The 17,469-nt window shown below is 43.0% G+C and overlaps 2 protein-coding genes and 1 long non-coding RNA gene across 5 annotated transcripts in view; 1 reads left to right on the top strand and 2 right to left on the bottom strand.

Moving 5' to 3' along the window:
* The window catches only part of btaf1 (BTAF1 RNA polymerase II, B-TFIID transcription factor-associated), a 50,998-nt gene extending 44,659 nt beyond the window's left edge, over positions 1-6,339 (top strand). Inside the window, exons 33-38 of the mRNA XM_056291608.1 lie at positions 1,040-1,162; positions 3,317-3,469; positions 3,913-4,124; positions 4,342-4,501; positions 4,855-5,025; positions 5,196-6,339. Coding sequence (XP_056147583.1) covers positions 1,040-1,162; positions 3,317-3,469; positions 3,913-4,124; positions 4,342-4,501; positions 4,855-5,025; positions 5,196-5,345 — 969 coding nt within the window. The 3' untranslated portion in view covers positions 5,346-6,339. The remainder of the gene's footprint in view (positions 1-1,039; positions 1,163-3,316; positions 3,470-3,912; positions 4,125-4,341; positions 4,502-4,854; positions 5,026-5,195) is intronic.
* LOC130122652 (uncharacterized) lies at positions 91-8,005 on the bottom strand. Its single transcript, XR_008811256.1, has 3 exons — positions 7,380-8,005; positions 2,746-2,865; positions 91-152 (listed from the first exon to the last, which is right to left on the bottom strand). It is a non-coding gene; the product is annotated as an uncharacterized LOC130122652 (long non-coding RNA).
* Positions 8,006-12,873: 4,868 nt separating this feature from the next.
* cpeb3 (cytoplasmic polyadenylation element binding protein 3) overlaps positions 12,874-17,469 on the bottom strand; it is a 57,025-nt gene continuing 52,429 nt past the window's right edge. For all 3 annotated transcript variants that reach the window (XM_056292218.1, XM_056292219.1, XM_056292217.1), the window contains one exon: positions 12,874-13,384. In XM_056292218.1, coding sequence (XP_056148193.1) covers positions 13,157-13,384 — 228 coding nt within the window. In that variant the 3' untranslated portion in view covers positions 12,874-13,156. The remainder of the gene's footprint in view (positions 13,385-17,469) is intronic.

Raw genomic sequence — 17,469 nt, 5'->3', positions numbered from 1 at the left:
AGGGCACCACGGTGGCCCAGGGGTTGGCACTGTTGCCTCACAGCAAGAAGATCCTGGGTTCAAACTCCGGGCCGTCCCAGGTGCTTTCTGTGTGGAATTTGCATGTTCTTCCCGTGTCTGTGTGGGTTTCGTCCCGGTACTCCGGTTTCCTCCTACCATCAAAGACATGGGTTAATAATGATAATAATAATAATGATGAAACAGTCTTATATAGCACTTTTCTAACACTCAAAGTTGCTTCACAATAAACGGGGTGAAACAAGACAACATAAACATAACACAAACATACAGGGGTGGATGGGAAGGGGGGGCTACGAGAGCAAGAAGGGGCAGTCACACACAATGCCAGCAGTACTCTGACTTAAACACATACAAAAGGGCAAGAAAAACAAAAAACAACACCACTGTGGATGTTGACACTAATTGATTAATACTCCTATCTGTGCCCCTGACCAAGGCATGGAAAAAAAAGAACGAGTTGTCCCTGACTCTCCTAGCTACACAGCTAGGAGGGGTTAAAAGCAGAGGAGGAATTTCCCCGCGGAGATTAATAAAGTATATCATCTTCTACATACAGCTATATAAGAAAATGCATAATAACTCTACATAAAGCTGTATATTGTTACTAGCATTTTTGATACAGTGCAACCTTTTGGCGAACCAGGTGATTTCACATTCACTGACTGTCTACCAGTGATGCCCCTGGCAAGCACAGTTTCAGCAACGTTTCAGAAACAGAAGGTCAGAATGCTCAGTACTTTGGCTGCTGATGGAGAGTTATCTCTACTACAGCTATCTATAGCTCTGTCTCATCTATGTGTTTTATATGCCTGCTCTTGACAAATGGTTTTGGGTAGTAGCCGCCATAACTTTTAATCTAATATACAATATGCTGCAAGTGGTACGTGAAGCTCAGATCTGAGGTTTGAAACGCAGCGTTGTCATTTTGCACAGACGTTACGATCAAACTCAGAAATGTAGTCGACATTGAAACGTGCCTCTAATCAGTGTGACCCACTCCTCCTCTCTCTGCCACCAGGTTCAGTTGTATGAGGACTTTGCCAAGTCTCGAGCCAAGGTTACTGTGGAGGACACCATCTCTACGGCCTCCACACAGGAGGAGGAGAAACCCAAACTGAAGGCCACAGGCCATGTCTTCCAGGTACACATTTTACAAAACATTTTGAAAAGGTTTAACTGCACTTCCAAAAATTTTGTTCTAAAGGATGACATTTGGCGTCTGGTTGCCGAATGGTGACAGCGCATGCGACATATTTGCAATGTCCCTGGTTAGATTTCAGCCAGTGACCTTTGTTGCATGTCATAACCATCTCTCTTCTCTTGTTTCCTGTCTGCCACTTCACTATCCTCTATCCGCTAAACGCAAAAATGCCACACCAAAAAAAATCTTTAAAGGGTGACGTTTCTGGTGATGTGATGGTTTGAATTCCCATCTAGCATTGTGTGGTGGGCAGTGTTCTTTCTCCAATATGAATAAATATTTATCTTCAAAATTGTTAACCCTTGTGAAAAAGAGGGGAAAAAAGACTTGGTATTGTTTCTCTGAATAAAAGTGGAAAGCAGGGTTGAGCTGTGTGAAATGGGAAAGAACAAACATTAGAACACTGTCAACTTCCACTGTTACAAGTGCTTGTGGGGAAGAACAAAAACACATGTTATTTCTCTTAGCAAACAAAAACACCCAACTCAAAAATAAATAATGGATAGATTTGATAAGATGTTGAGCAGAAGTGAATTTTAAGTTTGATCACGCTGACCATTTGTCTTGAAGGTCTATATATAACCATGTCATATTGAAATGACTATTTACTGACTGTAGACGTCTATCTAACTATCTATCTATCTATCTATCTATATCTATATATAGATATATAGATATATAGACAGATATATATACCCCCTGTGCCAGCGTGCCACCCTGGCGCAGGGGTCGGTCCCCTAAAGGTACGGTGGCAAAAGGGTTCGGCCCTTTTAGTCAAGCGGTTAGTGATGTCGCTGCATGGTTCAGTACAGCCACAGATTGAATCCCGCAGCGGGCGGAAATATGCTCAATTACACTTACGATGATTTACTATTGATGTCCGTCATACATATCCGTTTTGTTGGGGTTTTTTTCCCCTTTTTCTCCCCAATTGTATCCGGCCAATTACCCCACTCTTCCGAGCCATCCCGGTCACTGCTCCACCCCCTCTGCTGATATGGGGAGGGCTGCAGACTACCACATGCCTCCTCCGATACATGTGGGGTCGCCACCTGCTTCTTTTCACCTTACAGTGAGGAGTTTCACCAGGGGGACGTAGTGCGTGGGAGGATCACACTATTCCCCCCAGTTCCCCCTCCCCCCAGAACAGGTGCAGCAACCAGGACACATACCCACATCCAGCTTCCCATCCGCAGACACGGCAAATCGGCTCTGTGCATAACTGTAGTGCACTGACTTCTGGTTTCTACTGCAGCGGTCATGCCAGTTTCCTGTTTGTTGGCGTGCACTATTTACAATGGCATATTTTTCACGATGCCTGCAAGATTTAGTGGATAAATATCAATGACATGCACAGAATTGTCGACAAACTTTCACCTGCACCTACCTGCAAACGGGTGAAAAGTTTCAAGTTGTACATATCAAGTTACGTCCACAGATATGAGGATGAGGTCATAGTTGTGGACGTAACTTGGTATGTGTATGAAAATGTAACTGTCTTTAACTGAGAGTTCTTCTCTCACCTTATGGTAAGGTGTCAAGTCCTGGTTCACCGCTTCGATGGAGGGTGGCCAACCACGGTGATCTGTCCACGAAGAGCTGTTGCTTCAAGGCGCGCGGAGCAGCAGCGTCAGAGTCAGCAGCTGGAAGGGAGCACAGTGTGGAGGAGATTATTAGTGCCACAGAAAACACCCCGTTTACACTTGGTTTTAACATGCATTTTTTTGCGATCGGATCACAAGTGGACAGCATTAAATACAAGGGTAAATGACCACAGAAACGTTTTGTGAACCAGTTACTCAAACCACTTTCCGAGGTGGTCTGGGACGCATTTGACCACGCGTAGTATAAATGCTAATGCGTCCTGATGCGTCCCCGACAAGGACGTAGCAGGAAAATACGTCATCAGTGTAGGGTGTGGTGGTTTTGGTAACAGTGCGGCAACTTTTGAAAAAATGGCGAGAGAGGAGAGTGTACGTGGTTGGAGTACAAGTGAAACAAGATGCCTAATCTCCATTTGGGTGGAAGAATCATATATATATATATATATATATATATATATATATACACATATGTGTGTTGTGCCCCCCCCAGGCTCTGCAGTACCTGAGAAAGCTGTGTAACCACCCAGGGCTGGTCCTGATCCCACAGCACCCAGAGTACAAACGCATCACAGAGCAACTGGCAGCACAAAACACAAGCCTGCGAGACATCCAGCACGCACCCAAGCTCTCTGCACTCAAACAGGTACAAGGCAAGTCGGCCGTAAAGCTGACTGCATAACACTACACCTACTCTTTTCAAGGCTATATGAATGTGATTGTGGGTACAACTGTTGATGGCACTATTGCATTTAAGTATTGTTGTACTAGCCGCAAATCTTTTTTTCCTGTATTATGCATAAGAATGGCAAAGATTGGCAAGTAGCTCTCTGGATAAGAGTTTATGCAGCAACCTCTTAGCCTTGTGAAACCACAACCCTGTCCTATGGAAATTCTCAGTACTGGAGCACGTGCTGGAACCACAAGGAACACGTCCTTAATGAATCAAGTTGCTTTGCTTAAACTAATTTTATGGTATATTATCGAGGAACTATCCACCACCTCCCCCATCCCTGACAGTTGATCATTATTATTGATAATTGAAGAGAAAAAAAACCAAAACATTTTCTTGTGGTTTCTGTTCCCTAGTTGCTACTGGACTGTGGTCTTGGCGGTGGCGGCGTCTCGGAAGGTGGTACTGAGGCAGTGGTGGCACAGCATCGTGTGTTGATCTTCTGCCAGCTGAAGAGTATGCTTGATATTGTTGAGCATGACCTTCTGAAACCCAAATTGCCTGGTGTCACCTACCTACGGCTGGACGGCAGTGTGCAGGCTGGCCTGCGCCACTCCATAGTGTCCAGGTCAGTGGGATTAGTTGGGTTGAGATGGACTCGATCAAAAACTCTGGCCGCCGCAGTGTTGCCTGCAGTTGTGAAAGAATAAATGTTTCATGGTTGTTTTTAAGTCTCTGATTGACTGAACCCGGCATCGAATCCAGTGGAGACTCCTTGCATGATGACACAAGTTAATGCTAGAGCAGCCCCAACATATCTCAGGTTCTGTTGTCCTGTGTCTTAGGTTTAACAACGACCCGTCCATTGATGTGCTGCTGCTGACCACCCATGTAGGCGGTCTAGGTCTCAACCTGACAGGAGCAGATACAGTGGTCTTTGTGGAACATGACTGGAACCCCATGAGGGACTTGCAGGCCATGGATCGTGCACACAGGATAGGACAGGTATCTTAATTTGTTAAAGACACATTTGGGACACCTATGGCAGCTACTTGTTTCCTACTGCATAAGCACCAGAACAGATCGTAAAGCCTTGTGCCCTGAACGGGTCTTCCAAACGTTTCCATAGATCATTTGTACTCCATGTAGAAATACCAAGTTGTTCATTTTGTGACTCTCTTTTCTTGTGCACTTACGTTTTCTCAGCGCATTATTGCACCAGTGTTGTTGCTTTTTGATTGGCGAACAGAACATATGATTCAATTAAGATAAATGGTGGAAGTGCACATCTGGCAGGCAGGTCCACCATTAATGCTTTTAGTTGCTTCCATAACGGTTTTTGTGTTGGTCTCTTGCAGAAAAGGGTGGTTAATGTGTACAGGCTAATCACACGAGGCACGCTAGAGGAAAAGATTATGGGCCTGCAGAAGTTCAAGATGAGCATTGCCAACACAGTCATTAGCCAAGACAACGCCAGCTTGCAGAGCATGGGCACTGACCAGCTCCTCAACCTCTTCACCCTCGATAAGGTCAGATAAGGAATGCCCAACCTTTTCAGCTGTTCATTGTGCTGTGATAGTGTTTCTTTATAATAATGGTGTACCTCTTCGACACATTTGCCTGAGCATTTATCTGACTTTGTTCAATTGTGTGTGTGTGTATGTGTGTTTGTTTTTTTGTTGTTGTTGTTTTTTTTTAGGATGGCAAGTGTGAGAAGGGTGAGCCATCACCGTCAACCTCTGGGAAGGCCTCTATGAAGTCCGTGTTGGAGGGGCTGGGAGAGTTATGGGATCAGCAGCAGTATGACACAGAGTACAACCTGGACAGCTTCATGCACTCGTTGCAGTAGCACCTTGTGACAGACCCAGTCCCAACCCACAAGGCACTCCCCTTTAATCATGGTTATCCCAACATCCAACCCAGCAGGGCCTAGTCAGAAGCCAGTGTGAAGCCCCTCCTTCCCGAAGGAATCGAACTGGAGATTCGGTGCATGTGCACACACCTAGCACAAGAACCATAAAGGCCACCATCAAAGATACAATGTCTTTATCAGTATAAAGTCAGTTTTCCCAAAGCAATAACAACAAACATCCTCTACGACTTCTAAGATCTCAAAACTTGACCCTCAAACATACACACCCTTCTCTTGTAAGTTAAATGTACCATTTATGTTTATAATGCCAGGTGCCACCTTTAAACTCCAGCATCCTCCTCTCATGCTTTGATAAGTGTTCAGTGTTAACAGCTTCGAACATTATTACCCCTCATGTACATGGCTCCCTATTTGGATTTTTTTTTAAAGCACTCCAGTAACCATCTAAACCTGTCCAGATTTGTATGGCTGGTAGATACAAAACAGGTTTTTGTATGATGAAGGGGTGTGTGTGTGTGTGTGTGTGCATGCGTGCGTGCGTGTGTGTATGCACGTTGTTTGCTATTGAAAACAGCGTCACCATGGAGCGCTTCATTTTCTTATAGCAGGTTGTGATTGTGCTATGCTGTGACTCAAATGAGCTTGTTTGGGAGTTGGGAAGTGGACAGGCCAGCACCAGAGAACTCTCCCTCATCCTCCAGGTGGAACTAAGCACAACTCACACCTGGTGAGCACATTAAAACGGCTTTTGGCCACCGAACAAGGTTTGGTTTTTACAGGACGAAGAGGTGGGAGGATGTGTGTTCTGAACTGTTCTTCTTAAGGTGAAATTACTTTGAAAAGCCCTGCACTGAGGCAGCATCACATGGACTTAACCTTGGGGCCAAACGGAAACTGGTACCAGAGACTTGTCACTTAAGTATTTTGAGATAATATTGCAGAATTGTAAATATTTCTGTAATTGATTTTTCTGTAAGCTTGTGGAATTTTAATAAATTCTGCAGAACCTTTTCTTGAAGCGTTTTCCTTTGTGTGTCATCCATATGTTTGAAAATACTTGGTACAGGCGGTGCATATTAGATTATTATGGCCACTGCCAAGAAGATGCCGTTTTGCATGTGGGAACTTGAATGAAACCTACATCAACAATCTGCAGTGATTTGAATGCATATTCCTGAGCAGCACTCTCCGCCTTACAGCAGTACAGTAATGGCGAAGTCACTCCACCGGGAGAGGAGGTGTGATTCAGGGCGTGTGACGGAATATAGGAAGTGCGTCTGGTTAATGTACGTCTGGATATTCTCACCAGCTCGGTGGGCCTTTGGAAATGTCCAGTATGTTCCAAGGCTACTCCTGAATTTCAGCGCCATGTCTGAATAACCATCTTAAGGACTGACGTGACATGTACCGGTACAAGCGGGTTAAATTGTCAAGGGCGTAAGGCAGGTTAGTAGGTAAGCTCTTTCCAGTTATGTCGGTTAATGTTTGTGTAGCATTAGTACATGAAATCTGAGTGGGGGGGGGTTGTAATTAAAGCTCTCCTAGGTAGATCCATAAGAGCCTGGGTGGCAAAGTAGGGAGGAGATGCAAGGGGATGGGCATGCAAAAGACCACAAGGTTTCACAGCGTCATACAACTATGTTTAATAAGATTTGCTTATTAGTACAGAAAAAGGAGAAGTTAAGGTGGGAACTACAAATTTTGAAGCAGTAGTAAGCATTAGCAGCGCTGAGCTCCATGTTTTTCAAATCACAGTTATACTGCAAAATTCAGACAAGCGTAGGTCCAAGTCAACAATCTCAAAATGCCTCGCCAAGATAGAACCAGTATTCAAGTCAGGAATAAAAACCTAGAAAATAAAAAGCACAGATGCCTTTAAAAAAAAAACCACATTTTCAAAAGTAGTGGGTTGTCTGGAAAAGAAAAAATAAAATCAAGCACATTATCAGTCTTTTTACTTCAGTTAGTTTTGAGATCACAACATGATGACAGCTCTACAGTGTTTCCTACCCAGAGAAGGCCATGACGCAGAGGTGGACATACAGGAACACTACATGAAACACACCTAGAGGAACACAGAAAACGGCCATCAACCAAAAACCACGTTTCGTTTCTTGCAGCCATCCCTTTGTTTGCACACACACTACTGTTTCCTATGGTAAGGGGTGTAAATTGTTTGCTAAGCCAAAGAGATGAAGAAAAAAAAAGGGGGGTGGGGGGTGGAAAAAAGCTATTAAAGTAGATAGTCGGTGGTGAGGGGTTTAATACTGGCCCCCCGGGGAGAGGGCGAACTCTGGGCTGACTCGAGACCTCGTGTTTGGTTGTAGCATCACTTGTATAAAATGGTAGAAAAGGCGAAGCCGATAATAACACATTCTCACACCAGCGCTGGAGTCTTGCTGCCTTTTTGTTTTCTCTCGGGTGAGCGGCAGACGGAGGGACGTGACGTCAAAAACATTTCGTGATGGAGCGTTTGAATTGGGGGTGGTGGTGGGGTGGTGGGGTGTGGGTAGCAGGGACCACCATAGCACGGCAAACAAGAGGGGGTCAGCAGATGGTTAAGGTCGAATTTCACAGCAATAAACCTACATAACAGACAAGAGCAGTCGATCAATCCGGGGAGCAAGACACGCGGACAACCCCCCCCCCATCAACCCCTCCTCCTCTTCCTCGTCAAGACTCAACCGGGTGTACGCGCACCAATTAACCCCCCCCCACCCCCCCCACAAGTCATCCATATACAGTGCATGTCAACAGTTACATTCATACTGAGTTACAATCACAACCCTGTAGTCTTGCACTACTGATCCGTCTTCTGCAGGGACCAGCAACAGCGATGTGTGACGTGAGGAGGGCGCGTTAATGTAGGTGGGGGGGGAGGGGTCATGACATGTCTCCCGCGGTCGTACGATGACTTCTATTACGTCACGGCGTGCGTGTGCGTGCGCGATATTGCAGGTGTAGATGACAGCAGAGGCGAAAGTCAGCGTGGAGTTACGTATTAAGTACAATTACATCACAACGTACTGCGTTCATGCTCCTTTCTGCCACTTTATTTTTATTGCCCGTTCATTTGTGTAGTAGTAGTAGTAGTAGTAGTAGTAGTAGTACATTGCCAATTTAATTAACATCACCAACCACCATTGTGTTCTTCTGTGTGTAGTCCCCCCCCCTCATGTTCACACTAATGTATCAGCGAGTTAACAACACACATAAAGCTTTTAGCATTTCAAGAGTCTACACACTTTAGTAACAATATTACAAAGGTTTTTTTTCAGCTTCAAAAACGAAACAAAGTGGACGAACGAAAAAAATAAACTTTTTTTTTAAAAGAATTAGCATCATAAAATTAATTTATTCCAAGTAAAAATACAAAATAATATTAATGACATTGACCAGATATGAAAGTCTCCCCCCCCCAAAAAAAAACTATTAATGGTTGAGAAATAAGTCTGAAGGAAAATATGAAATAAAAACGAAAAATATGTAAATATGTTTAAATTCTTTTCTTTTTTAGCAAAACGTTCTAAAAAATAATGAAAATTTCTCAGTACAAAGGCTACATTACTACTGGAAGGTACTAGCAGGTAAATACAGAGTAGAAAATGACTTTTAGTGAATCACAATGCTGGCAATGAAAATAATTTCGCAATAAAGATTTATGCCTCTTTTTCTCATTTTCTTTTTTTTTCCTTTTTTTTTTTACAAACAGTACAAACAGTATTGCACATTACAACAAAGAATCAAGGTTCTTAGCCTTAAAAAAAACGGGACTAATTCAAGTCTTGTGTGAATAGAAGGCCACCATTCAACTGATGCACCTTGGGGGCTTTTAATCAACCTACAGGTGAAACACTCGTGTGTGTGTGTGTGTGTGTGTGTGTGTGTGTGTGTGTGTGTGTGTGTGTGTGTGTGTGTGTGTGTGTGTGTGTGTGTGTGTGTGAAAAATAACATTCACATAACTTCTCTTCTCTCTTCAGTGACTCTCAGAAGTGTGTGTGTGTGTGTGTGTGTGTGTGTGTGTGTGGTTTTTCTCCTCTTTCCTCTCAGCCTATAACAAATCAGGGCAACGTCGCTTTTACAAAACAAAGGGGAACACATATACATTTTTTTTAGGAAACATAAAAAAGTTTTCTTAAAAAAATAACAAACAGAAGATCTCTTTCACAATTCTGGTCAGCATAGTAAATGACTGATTATAAATATACAAAAAAAAAACAAAAAAAAAACAAAAACGAGGGAAGTAGTATATCTTGAGTTCTCTCTGTTTTTTGTTGTTTCTTTTTTTTTCTTTTTCTAAGCACCTGATGATTTCCTAAAAGGTCTCCTCCGGTTTGAGAACTTGGGTGTTTTGTGGTTTTGAGAATTTTTTTTCCTTTTTCTTTCTCTGAATCTCGACTGCTCATCGGTCTCTGTATGTTTTGGTGACGCCCAACTTTCTGGCCCCGCCCACCTCTGTAATATAGTCTACTTTCTGACTACGTCACCATAGCAACGTTATAAAGCTCGAGCTCCTTCAGATCATGTTGTTGTCATTGTTGTCAAAAATAAATTTCAAAATAAAAGCAAAACAAGCATGATAAAAATAAAAATAAATCTACCATCTGTTAAATCATTTCTCTCCAAGAATTAAATTAATATATATATATGTATATATATATAGATATATATCCATTTTATCTGAATAAACTTGCTTAGAAAATATCAGTTTCTCTCCTAATATATTTCAAAATTGAGGTATTGCAAAAGATCAGGTCAGTCAGAAAGCACTTTTTTTTCTTTCCTTTTAACAAAAAGAGTTGCTGACTGTCGAAAACTGTTCCGATACAAAGAGTAGTGCATAACAAAGGTCTATCATAGAGAAGGAACAAACATAGAAAACCCTCCTGGGTGGGGAAAGAAACGTCACAAACAACACCCAGAATTCACTTTTCATAGGGATACTTCTTATTATTACTCATGGTTAGCCTCTTTTTAGTATTATTTTCCGTTTTTCTACCAGTAAAAAAAAAAAGTATCTTCTGCTTTTGAGTTTCAAATCATCTGCTTTGACAAGAAAAACAAACAAACAAACAAACAAACAAAACCAAAACCGTCTATCCTAAAGCAAACAGTTTGTGACTAGAAACAACACGGGGGGGGGGGCGGGGGGGACTGCGGGGCGCCGGAACGGACGATCGCAAGTCACGGACAACAGGGGACGACGCACGTCTACTTTGCAATGATGCAGGATCCGGTTGGATCGTCCACAAAACTGCTTTAAACCAGTGTAATTTAGCACCCCATCACCACCACCACCTCCACCACCACCACACCATCTAACCCGAGGCCACCCCAACTTCAGCAGCCAATGTTACGTTCCCAATGTATTGCGTTCGGATCTACAATATGACCCCCCCCCCACGACCCCATACCGTATAGTCTCTTCTTTTTCGTAAAAGAAAACTACGTCCACCTTTTTTTAGCAAGTCATTATTCTACTTCAAGCTTTGCAGGTAAAAAAACAAACAAACAAACAAACAAAACACAAAAAAGTCTGGATAAATGGTAACCCGGCCAGCACGTCACGTCACGTCACGCTCCAGCAACGTTATTTCAGCCCCTCGCCAAAGTAGCTGAGAGCGTGCGCGCGCAGGCTGCGAGAGGAACGCAGTTCATCGTCAACCTGCAGCTTCCACGTCACGTTCTGCTGCCGTTCCTCCCCCTCGCGCGAAACCGACCGCGCGCACCAACGCGTCTTAACTCTGCGCCTCCTGGGCCGTCTGCGGGTCAACTGTGTGCGCGTGTGTCTGTGTCCTGTGTGTGTGTGCGCGCGCGAGAAAGGTGGAAGCGTGAGCTCTTTGGTTCATTTTTGGGGAAATAACATTTGCACTTCGTCGATGGTCGTAAAAAAAAAAAAAAGAAAAACGAAAAGTAAAAGAAAAGAAAAGCAGCGACCGTTTCCTCGCTTTAAGCTCACGCCATCCCTCCTGTGTTCGTGCATCGGATCAGACTCGTGTGTTTGTAGGCCCGTTTGTGTGCGTAAGAAAGACAACTACCTGCGTATGCGCCTCGCGTGTCGGAGGCTCCTGTGTACGCGCACCTAGTGCACGTGTCCGTGTGCGTGTGTGTGCATGTGTGTGTGTGTGTGTGTGTGTGTGTGTGTGTGGAGAAGAGAACATATATACGTGTGCATACACTAGTCATGAAGTTTTCACAGGACTTCTATGTCGGACAACAACGACAGTTAAAGCGAATCACAGTTCTAGGCATACTCAGACCCTAACTACATACGGTATAAAAAAATTGCACAATTATATCAACAATCACTGCAAAAAAGTACTTCACCTATCATAGACAGTTTTAAATGGTAATCCTACATTTAATTAGATTTGTGATTATCAAGGTTTTCTTTTCTTTTTTGTTTGTCATCATCTGGATGTGTTCACCGACTTTCCTTTTGTTGTATTTGTCGTTGTTTTTCTCAGACACTGTCTGGGCCCCGGCTCGCCAGCCAGTGGGTCCGGCCTTGCCGGGGCATCGAACCGAAGTCGAAATGATTGTTTTGACCAGTCTTCCCTGTTTCTGTCCAGCTTCATGCGCACTGTGAGATCTATAGTGTGTGTGTTGTGCAAACATGGGCAGAATTGAATAGTAGACATGATACTGAAATTCTATTGCATGCAGCAACCTGATTGAAATAAACATGCAGTAATAGGGGCAACCCACACCCACCAAGGTAGCCATCGTTGTCTAGGGGTGCCCCCTCCCCCTATAATATAATAGCTTGTTATCCTCAACACCAGGTGCTTTTCCTAGATTTTTTTTTCTTCTAATTTTACACCCTAGCCTGAATAAAGTACTTATGGTATCTGTTCATACCACGGATTTAGCAGCAAAGCTATTGCAGCATTACATTTACATAACACTAAAAAATAATGTTATTATAAAAATAAAGACCTAGAAATCGAAAGCAAAATAATCTGATTGCGCACATGAGGTATTAATATTAATATTCTTGAGTCAAAATTGAGAGTGAATATAGTCGTGTTATTTTACCTTGGGCAGTAATGGGCCCACACTACACATAGTTGTTAAATCTTGCTACATCTTACTCCACCTATTTTGCTTTTCTGTAAGTATTAATTTAATTTGCCTTTGGTAGTTATATCTCCTAGGGGCAATATGACTACAACTTTTGAAAATAAGTGCATGCGCCTTTTACATAAAACTTAAATTATCTATAGAATTATAGATAGAAACAAAATATATACTTTTTACTATATGCATGGTCCCACCCGTCTCAGCGAGGTGGGGTCCTACAGGACATCGAGAGTCACCCAGACCACAGAAAGGGGAATTGAAAAATAGCCAGGTGTCTAACATACCATCGTGTGTGTGTTCAGTGAGATTTTGTGCCAAAGTGCAAATTCTAAGCTGATAGACTTTCGCAATTCATCCCCCGTACCACCCCCCTCCTCCCTGCCACCCACCCACCCACCCCCAGGAAATTTCAGAGGGGGAACACTAGACAATGAGTCCAGAGCGATGTGGTTTGAAGAATAAGGTCCCATGGATTTGATGATATCCTTTTGTTTTTGTTTTGTTGTTATATTTTTCCATGAGGTGGTTGTGGGCAGCAGGGAGGAGTAGCTGTGAGTTGGGTGGTAGCAGGTAGCAGCACTGTCCCGGTTTGAAGGGTAGGGGTATGGGGTGGGGATGGGGGTCAGGGTGGTGTCGGTGGTGATAGGGTGGGAGGGGCATTAAGGGAGGGGTTCGCCGGGGGGCAGTGCTGGTTACCCACCCTCTCAGCTCCAGCGGAAGGACACGTGTCGAGGGCGGTCTCCCCCCTCCTTCACCAGTGGCTTGTGAAACTCCCGGCCGGCACGCGAGTGGATGCTGGCCCAGCAGTACTCGCAGTAGTACTGCAGGCAGGTAACATTGGCACAGAAGAAGGGAGCAAACTTCCCCCCACAACGTGCCCCCTGGCACTCATCACACATCTGGTCGTCCAAAACATATGGTTTCACCTCCACCTGTAGACAGTGAGAATAAAAGAGAATGCTCAACTTATCATCATCATCATCATCATCAAGACACACTGAAAAATGCGAGCCCTGCACGTGGGAAGAGCTACACCCACATCAGCTGGCCATTACCTGCATGTATAGGATTCGGGTCTTCATGGATGCCAGAATTCATCTTAGCACTTGATAAACTCTCCTACATATATATATCCCTGCCCACCCAGCTGTACCCATTTCCTCTGAAATCCAAGCCGGGGGTTGCAAACAATATTAAGTACTCCATTCTAAAAACTCCTCTGATTAAACAGATACCATTCAACTGACTTTTCTATACTCGATTGCCACACTGCAAAGCTTATCGTTTAGAAATACACCTAAATTGGACGCTTCTTTCCGTCCATTTGTGATGGCGCTTTTTTAGCTGTCATCCACAAAACCCCGGCAAGGCAATCACTCTCCAATTTTCAGTATTTTTCAGGGCTGACAAGGCCAGCCCCTCAAATGAAGTCTAGATTGAGGCAGGTGTAATTCTGTCCACAGGTGAAGAGTGCAACCCTAAGCTTGGAAACAAGAAACGGTGTTGCCATGGAAACACCTCGGTGCAGAAATAGACAGGGCTCTCGCTGATCTCACTGCAGTTTAGCCGCAAAACGAATAGTTATCAAATCCTCTTACTTTAGAGACTGTCCTTTCCCACTGAACTTTTGCAACCGCTACACTGCAACCTGCAACTCCCCTTAGTTTTAGCACATGCTTTTAAGAGGACAGATGAAAAACAGGCCAAGGCAGAAACAGCAATGCAGGCCTGCTATTAAATACCACTATCAACTAAGTGAATATGTGACCGCGCAGTGATAATTGAGCTTCCTGGTCATGTCATTAAGAACCATTTAAAGCTAATGGAGTTATTTTGGTCTGTGAGGGCGTGAAGAGATAAAACTAGAAACAAAAGTGGTGACAGCAGACAGGCGCTCTCTCCACTACAACTCGTAACCCACACTCAACCTCTATTAAAGGGAAGTGATCATGATTTTCAACATTATTTCTCAATACATGTTGTAGGGATAATGCTCCATTAGCAGACACATACTACATGGGCAAAAGTATGTGGAAACCCCTTCTAATTAGTGGGTTCGACTATTTCAGCCACATCCACTGCTAACAGGTGCAGGGGGCGGCAAGGCTCAGGAGGTACCATGGGTCATCTACCCTGGCTCATCCAGACAGCGTGTAGAAGCGTCCTTGAGCAATACACTGAACCCCTATAACTGCTCCTGATGAGCAGGTTGGCACCTTGCATGGCAGCCTCCACCACCAGTGTAAGAGTGTGTGTGTGTGTGTGTGAATGGGTGAATTTGAGTGGTCGGTAGACTAGAAAAGCGTTATATAAATGCAGTCCATTTACCATTTACCATAAATTCAAGTATACAGCCATGGCATCTCCATAGACAAACACTGGCAGTAGAATGGGTCACATTGAAGAGCTTAGTGACTTTCAACGTGGCACTGTCATAGGATGCCACCTTTGCAACAAGTCAGTTTTTCAAATTTCTCCCCTACTAGATCTGCTCCGGTCAACTGTAAGTCCTGTTATTGTGAGGTGGAAACGTATCGGAGCAACAAACATGGCTTCACAAAAACTCGCCATCAGCTGCATTGATTATATCCGGTTAGAAGTTCTTCAGAAGAGACAGACCTAGTATAAAAGGGGCCGGGGTCCTGATTTACATGAAAAAGTCTATTCAGTGGAACGAAATCAAATGGCCCAATGGCACGGACTTGGAATATATTCGTCTAAATGTAACGCTATCACCATAAATATCCTTTATGCTTATTGCATTGTATCCCTCACCATCATCTAACAATTAGTTTCATGAGAAGTTTCACAAATGCTAAAAGTTTGCAATTTTAAGAAAGAGGTTATTCTTATGGGAGCTTTTAACATCAATTGGGAGGATAACCCCACTAGGAAAAGCCTCAAACATTTTACAGATGGATTTGACTTATCACAGTTAATCCAGGGTCCAACCAGTCACCAAATCTACCAAAACCCAGAAAGATTTGGTTTTTAGTAACAGACCAGAATTAATGTTGAAATCCTTTAACATAACTGGATTATCTGATCACAGCCTGACACTGGTGGCTAGAAAACTGATTAATAAACGTTTCAAGTCACAGACTTAATAGAATTCCTAAAAGTGAGCTTCAAAATTTGACACTGTACAGTAATTAAGTGGAAGGATCTGTTTTCAGGTGTAAACCTGGAAGAGGATAGTCAGACTCTTCAAGGCATAGTCCAAAACACAATAAAATAATATAATAGGGAGATCCGAAGTAAAAGGGGAAAAAATGCCTGCCATGGCTCAACGTGAACATAATAAAATTGATGAAAGAGTGAGATTTTGTCCTGAAAACATGTCTTAAAATTAAACTACATACTGACAAACTCAGATACATACACTATGTTAAAGAACCAAGTAGTACAGGGGCTAAGAAAGGCTAAATACATTTTTTTTCTTGAACATAATGGCCGAAGCAAGAGGTAATGCTAGATTAATCTGGGAGCAGATTAAGAAACTGAGAGGATAACATCACAAACTAGGAAGGCAAATGGAACTTGAAATCAATGGAAACCTTTCAAGGGACCCAGTCGAAATTGCTGAACCATTATTTTATTGATTCAGTGGCCACAGTTGCACAGAGTTTCTCTGTGAGTCAAATGAACATTAAGTCATTGGATATTGCAGCCTTGCAGCCACTATCCCCTTCTTTGGATGTTGCAGAACCACCCTTCCACATAAGAGATATTCCTGAGGCAGATGTACAGCAGTATCAAAGATAGTAGAGAGATGGGTTGCAGAGCAATTGACTTTCCAACTGAACAACAGCACCTTTTCCGTGCACCCAATGCAGTTCAGATTAAGAGCCAATCACTCTTGTAACTGTGTTTTTAAAAGTGCTATGTAAATAAAACTTTATTTACGTACTTACTCTACAGAGATGGATAGCTGCTTCTTTATAGAGAAGGATAAATCATTACTGGATAAGGATGGTGTTGTTGGAGCTGTGTTTTTAGATCTTAGGAAAGCCTTTGACACTAAATCATGCCGTCATCGTCTCTTATCTACCTTTAATTTCTCTCCAGATGCCCTTAGGTAGATAGAGTCCTATCTTTCTGACTGATCTCAAATAGAGTCGATAACCATCAGTCCACTGCTCTCAGCTCCTCCACTGGCATCCCACAAGGATCCATATTGGGCCCACTTCTATTTAGCTTATATGTTAATGATCTGCCATCAGTATGCCCCAAGATAGAGGCTCAAATGTATGCTGATGATACTGTAATATATGTACACAGCAATACAAAAAGCCAAGTTGCCTCCATCCTAACAATGCAATAGCCCATGTTACCAAATGGTTAAACCACTGCTGTCTACAACCAAATGTGTCAAAAACCACTTGCATGTATTTCACAAAGACAGCTAGCAATACTGTTGAGTCACACATACTTGCACTTTGTCAAAAAATGAAAAAATCTTGGGATCGTGATATACTCAAATCTCTTGTTCAAAACTCAGGATAGGAAAGTTTGCAACAGGGTCATGTACAACCTAGCAAATTTCTGACTCGTAAGGAATTGCATGTCAACCAAGGCTGCATGAATGTCGATGAATGCTATGATCATATCGCACCTAACCTACTGTTTAACAAGCTGGTCACAGGCAAGTAGTTCAAACTTGAGGCCACTAGAATCATTATATAAACAAACCATGAAAACTCTTGATAAGAAACTTAATATTTTACACCACTGCCATATAATGGAAAAATATAAACTTCTGAGCTGGGAAAATCTGATCAAGCATGCAAATATGTGTCTCATCTATAAAATTATTCATGGCATGGCTCCTCCCCCACTCAGTTGCTTGGTTAGGCAACAAGTAAATACAAATCAGATTACAAGAGGAGTCACAAGAGGAAACTGCATTATCCCACAAAGAAAATTTGCTTTCAGTCAATCTGCCTTTTGAATTAAAGCAGCACATAAATGGAATGCTGTACCGGTTCATATCAGAAAACTCACTACTTACAGGCCC

The sequence above is a fragment of the Lampris incognitus genome, chromosome 13 (assembly GCF_029633865.1).
Source record: "Lampris incognitus isolate fLamInc1 chromosome 13, fLamInc1.hap2, whole genome shotgun sequence".
In the NCBI taxonomy this organism is placed as follows: Eukaryota; Metazoa; Chordata; class Actinopteri; order Lampriformes; family Lampridae; genus Lampris; species Lampris incognitus.
This window is presented reverse-complemented; position numbering and strand designations above follow the sequence as displayed.